The sequence below is a fragment of the Papaver somniferum genome, chromosome 10, assembly GCF_003573695.1.
Source record: "Papaver somniferum cultivar HN1 chromosome 10, ASM357369v1, whole genome shotgun sequence".
Taxonomy (NCBI): Eukaryota; Viridiplantae; Streptophyta; class Magnoliopsida; order Ranunculales; family Papaveraceae; genus Papaver; species Papaver somniferum.
In genome coordinates, this window is record NC_039367.1 from 81,959,974 (window position 1) to 81,965,746 (window position 5,773).

Genomic DNA, 5,773 nt, shown 5'->3' on the forward strand with positions numbered 1-5,773 from the left:
GGAAAATATTTTATAGCGGTTTTTAAGCATTCGCGATTTTCCTTAACGGTTTTTTCGGAGTTGCCAAGCTCAAGTTGAGCATCTACTACATATGCTAGTAGTAGGTGTATTAGGGTGTTTTATCCTGGAGATATCCGTCCTGTGAGGGCTATAGCATCACTCTTGAGTGTAGCCGGGCGCTAATGTCTTAAGGACAACGTGTTGAACACGTGACTCACTCTGTTTTCCAAAGTTTTGCCTTGTTGCTGTTGCGGAGATACGGGGAGCTTGTTCGTTTCGTCAAAACAATCACTTCCATTATAAAGGAGCTAAGTATCAATAACTTTTGCTTATTTGATTTTTCTTTGTTTTTGATTATTGCACCCAACATCATTAAGATTCGGATTTCTCTTCAAATACCAAAATAACATGGAAAAAGAAAAAAGAGATGACAGATAACGATTGTTTCTTACCATTTCTAATTTGTAGCTCAATTGGGGGACTAAATATTGAGATGTGGATTTGGTGAAGTTATCAGAGTTTAACCTTATTGAATTAATGTAAGTTTAGTAATCCTAGCAAGATTTTCTACGAGAATAATCCTAGAAAGATCAAACATGATTTAGTGTTCGTTAAATTTTGTCTGCCATATTTAACTAGTATATATATAGTCCTCCATAAACCTCAAAGTTTGTAGAAATATGTCCCGATGAACTTACTACTTTAGCTTACTTTATATTAAACGAAGGTATTAACCCAAATACTAGTTTTCCCGAAACATGCTAACATATACATTGGTGGGGGTGGGTGGGTGGGGGGGAGAAAAGAAAAATGGTCATTATAATTATGCGACTCTCTCAAAGATAACCTTGGCTATATGATGATCTATAGTTGCCGGTGAACAATACGCAATATAATAGTAGCTCTTCACGACCATAAGGAATACTTGCTTAATCTCGGAGTCGATCCCGTCAAATCTTTGATGGACACATTTCACCAGTTCTTGCATTCCTGATTCTATTGACACCATTTCTTTAGCTACCTTAGCTTCTCCATTTATTTCCATCTTGTTATGACCCTGTCACATTATATATATATATATATATATTTCAGTTAGAATTGGACACATCCATAAATGATTTAGATTTAGATTCCTCTTCACATATATAACTTGGGGAAAGTAGCTAGAAAAAAAAGGGGGCAAACCTCCTACCTTGTTAGCTTTAGATTCCTCTTAGCGTATATATCTTTCAAGGCAGGGGAATCTTCATCAGGAAAATCTATGTCTAAACTTCGAGCAATTTCGATAAGAGATGGGAATACAACTTCGAAACCTATTGGCATATGGACCGTATTTGCATCGTCCAGTTTACACATATTTTGCTGGATGAACAATAGTCCTCTATACATATACACGATACAGACAAATTTTGATGCAAGAAGTCAATAACACATCTGTGAGCACACGAACCACGTGCGTGTCCGAACGCTCACAATCAATCTTTACATCTAAGGAGATTATGATGATGGTACCCTGGTGTTGATTCATTGGCTCAAAACCTTCGGGTTATCATGGCCTCCTCCAACCACTCCAGACGTGGCGTTTGTGCATGGGATATAAGTATTAAGGAAAACAAAACATATAAGCAAACACGTGCAGAGCTAAATGAATGTAAAGTGCTGAAATGTAAATAAGACCAAGGTTTACGTGGTTCAGCACTAAGGCCTACATCCACGGGATTTGTTGTTCTACTATGTTCTTCACGGTTACACGAATAGTTGAATGATTTTTGGGGTTTACATTTTTCTCTCCTCTCAGGGATTAACTTACCTTTGCTATTTCTCTCTCTCTCTCTCCTTCCTGATGTTTTTCGATCCCCCTTCCTCTTGGTGGAGATTGGGTATTTATAAGGTTAGAACGTGGGACCCATCTCTGAAGACCGTTGGAACCTTATCTTCTTGTGTCCTTGCGTCCATCGCGCGGAGGTCTGCGTTTCCCCCTTGATCCCGCAGAGGCATCCTCGCTCGTTCCACAGGTTGGTCGACACGTACACTGCTCGGAGTGTTTAATGTGGGTAGTTGAGGGGTCTGCTCGTGTCAGACAAGTGTCTTCTGCCCCTGTCAGTCCGTGTCAGCTAACTTTCTCTCCACCGTTGATCTTGGCTTCTCTTTTGGGGATGAGATAAAGTAACTCCTCGGGGTTTATTTGATGTTTCGTGACCCATCATGTTTTGATGTTTTTGGCCTGCATGCTTTCCACGTACCTCTTTATATACACGTGTCTGATAGTGAGATATATGTGTACACAACATCACATCGAACTTATAAGTGTCATCTACTGTTATCGTTATAAATGACCGAAGCAAAAATGTGGCTTTTTTTTCGCGTTTCTTGATTATATATTAAGTGGAATAGGTGTACTTCTTTTCATACCTTTTTCGCGCATAGAAGGGCATGTATTCCAAGCTTTCAATGCAATAACACAGGCCAAAGTATTGATGATTCGATCGTGAGCAGAAAAAATATGTTGATCACCCCAAGAACCGTCAGAGAGCTGATTTTCCACGATCCATCGAAGGCTCGAAGGGAATTGAGGTGAGCCACCTCCATTTATATCTTCAACTAGTGCAACCCATGCAGTATCATAAGCTGATATACTTATTTCTCCATCATTCATCCCACTTAACCTTGATTTAATCATTTCCACCTGTTCCTTAACCACATTTTTCGGGTTTGAAATCTTTACAGAAAAAATCTAGTATTTGTTAGTTTTAAATACAAGGGGAAAAAAAAAATATAACTATAGATTGAATGAAAGTATACCTTAACAGATAACCTTTGTTCGTTTCCATCTTGTTGTGTAATATCTTCCCACTTTATAAATTGTACTGAATCCAGAGCAATGCACATACATCATCATAAGAACACAAATTCTTTGATTTTTTTTTAATTTCATGTCTTTATTTTTAGTAATTTAATTAACTATTTTCCGCAAGCATTATTACGTACCTCCTCGAGTCTGATGTTTGGATATTGCGTTGTAAGTAGAACACAGAAGAGGGATTTTGTCTCGGTTATTTCGGACACCACCACCGATGGAACGAGCACCTATCGAAAAATGTTCATACCCTTTTGTTAATTGTTAAATATACATACCTCAAGTATTTGAATTCAAAAATGAAAAAATATAATATGAATTGAAACTTTAACTTCACATTGAAACGAGTGAATAAATTTATCATCTGAAACGAACAAAACCTGAGTAAACAAGTCTTATAAGTCCCAAACAGATAATCTTAAGAATCTTTCTTGAAACCCATTCAAGATTAAGAATTCTAATAAGTAAAACGAATATAATAGAGACTAATGTTAGTCTTTTAGTGAAAAGAAGCCATTTTCTTTATCATCAAAACTTACTGGAAGAAAATGGGAAGGAACAGAATAGAGATGGCCGTAATATTTTCCTGGGATCAAACGTCAACACTAGTTGGGTAGTAGGCAGAGAAGAAGCCATTTTTGAAGTGATGATGGTTGTACTTAGAAACTTTTGGGAGAATTTATAGAGTGGGAAAGATGAGAAAGAGAGTTAGAGGGAGAGGGAGAGAGAAACTAAGGAAGCAAATTCCAAAGAGAGATTCCACGGGAGAAATGCATGGGATCATCCAAAATTGTGAAAGTGAGAGCACTTTTTCTATTGGATTTACTCTGTTTTCACTCTGTTCTTCTACTTATTTATATCATTCTCATTTCTTTACTTATTTTATCTTTCATTTTTTTTTTTTTTACTTATTTTGTCTACAACTGAGAGGGAATGAATTTTGTCTATATTTTGAAAGATTTCTGATCTTTCCTTTGTGTTAAGGTTTTAATCATACCCTGTTGTATTACTGTATTTTCTAAACCATGTGATCTGGTTCTTTTATTACAGTTATAAATTTTGATGATTATCTCCGAATTCATTGTATGTAATTATTAAATTAAAATCATTCAAGTCTCCTATTTTCCCTTTTTAGAAGTAAAATTAAAAGAAGAAAATCTAAGTTTGCTAGTTAAGTGCATTCATTGTATTACCATGCATACCACCACGGGGGTTATTATTTGAGGCTGTTGTTATTTTCTGTGTTTTACCAAGTAGCATCCGGTTTACTATATTTTATGTTTTAAATAAAAAGTTGTGTTTACTGGAAAATAACTTATTGGGATATTGTCAACAAAAATAGGTTGACAATTTCAAGAACATTTTTAACTAAGTTTGGACATGGAAGAGTAGAATTTGAGATAATTTCTTTAGTTTAAATAGTGAAGCAGAGCCTCTAGGAATTTTGTTTTTAGTCTCAAACAGCTTGCGAATCCATGGACTTGGAATGTAATCTCTTATGAACATGCCTAATAAATAGTTTCATTTAAATAATCTTTTGCCATGTCTATAAATCCAAAGTGGAGTATCTAAAAATCTTGGTTGTTCAAATACAAGGAATCTTCCTCTTAAATATCATACACCTTCCGTCCCACTAATAAGTGACCTAATTATTTTTAAATTTTGTCTCATCATTAAGTTTAATGACTTATATCACTAAACAAAATGATATTTCTAAAAATTATCCTTTTAATTGATTATAAGAAATATAAAAAATATGCATAATTTGATAGTCATGTTTATATTCGTTACATAGGTGTTTTAAAATGTTTTTAAATGGTACAACGTTTGAGAACATCCGTGGTGTAATTTGAGAGACAAATCATTTCAAAATTTCATTATTTATTATCCATAAGGGTATAATTGTAAAAAGTGCTTAAAATTATTTTTTCCCTTGCTTGCCTTAAAAATTGTGCAGACTTGAACTAGGTCACTTAATAGTGGGACGGAGAGAGTAATAAATCTATAAACCCCATTTGGTATATCCATGTATCACTTTTTGCAAATATGCTTGGAAAGAGCATTAGAAAATCAGAATGTACATATAGCAAGATGATATTTAATGTTTGCCAACAAACATCTTACATTACTTCTTTTACACAAAATAGACACTTCCACTGCTTTTCCTTTGTTTCTTATCCCCACACGAAAAGTTTTAGGCTTGCTATTTTAATATATAAAAACTTTAAGAATTTACCAATCCATTCTTAACCATTAGACTTCCCGGACGATGCGAAGAAGGTTCCATTCCATTGGCATCGCATTTACACCCAAATAAACGACATTACCATTACAAAGTAAAAACCATGCACGAGTAAGATTTCATTATGTACATATATATATATATACCGGTCCGCGAGTTATAACCCCAGAAGTGTCACCATCCATATACAAAAAACCCATCAAAATAAAAGTAACACAGAAAGCCCATCAAAACAAAATTAACACAAAAACTCTAAATTTAAATGTTGGTTTCATCAAATTTTATGATGAAACCAAAATAAAATTTAATGAAACCAACATTTAAATTTGGAGTTTTTTTATCAATTTTTAAAAATTTGGGGTTTTTGTATCAATTTTGTTTACGATGGAGTTTTAATGGATCGAACATTTGAGTGGGTTTTTTGTACCACAAGTTTGATCACCTTGGTTTTTATGACTAGTTTTGATACGTTAAAGATTTATTCATATATTTTTGATTTTTTTTTAAAGTGCATTTGTTGTTATTTATAGCACACATTCAAGCATAGTAAGGTATAGATTAGAAATATATGAAAATTGAGGAGAGTTTCCCTTCATTAGGGTCGGACCCTTAACTTGGAGGGATCATGAAGACATCCCCTCATGATATGTATGGGTATCACGTAAGAATCGGAT

The 5,773-nt window shown here is 34.5% G+C and overlaps 1 protein-coding gene across 1 annotated transcript; it reads right to left on the bottom strand.

The window, feature by feature from the left end:
• Positions 1–1,188: 1,188 nt before the first annotated feature.
• On the bottom strand, positions 1,189–4,061 carry LOC113315831 (ent-copalyl diphosphate synthase, chloroplastic-like). Its single transcript, XM_026564081.1, has 5 exons — positions 3,397–4,061; positions 2,989–3,087; positions 2,803–2,867; positions 2,413–2,719; positions 1,189–1,379 (listed from the first exon to the last, which is right to left on the bottom strand). The coding sequence occupies exons 1-5, from the start codon at positions 3,491–3,493 to the stop codon at positions 1,189–1,191; spliced, it is 759 nt and encodes a 252-aa protein (XP_026419866.1). The 5' UTR covers positions 3,494–4,061.
• Positions 4,062–5,773: the final 1,712 nt, after the last annotated feature.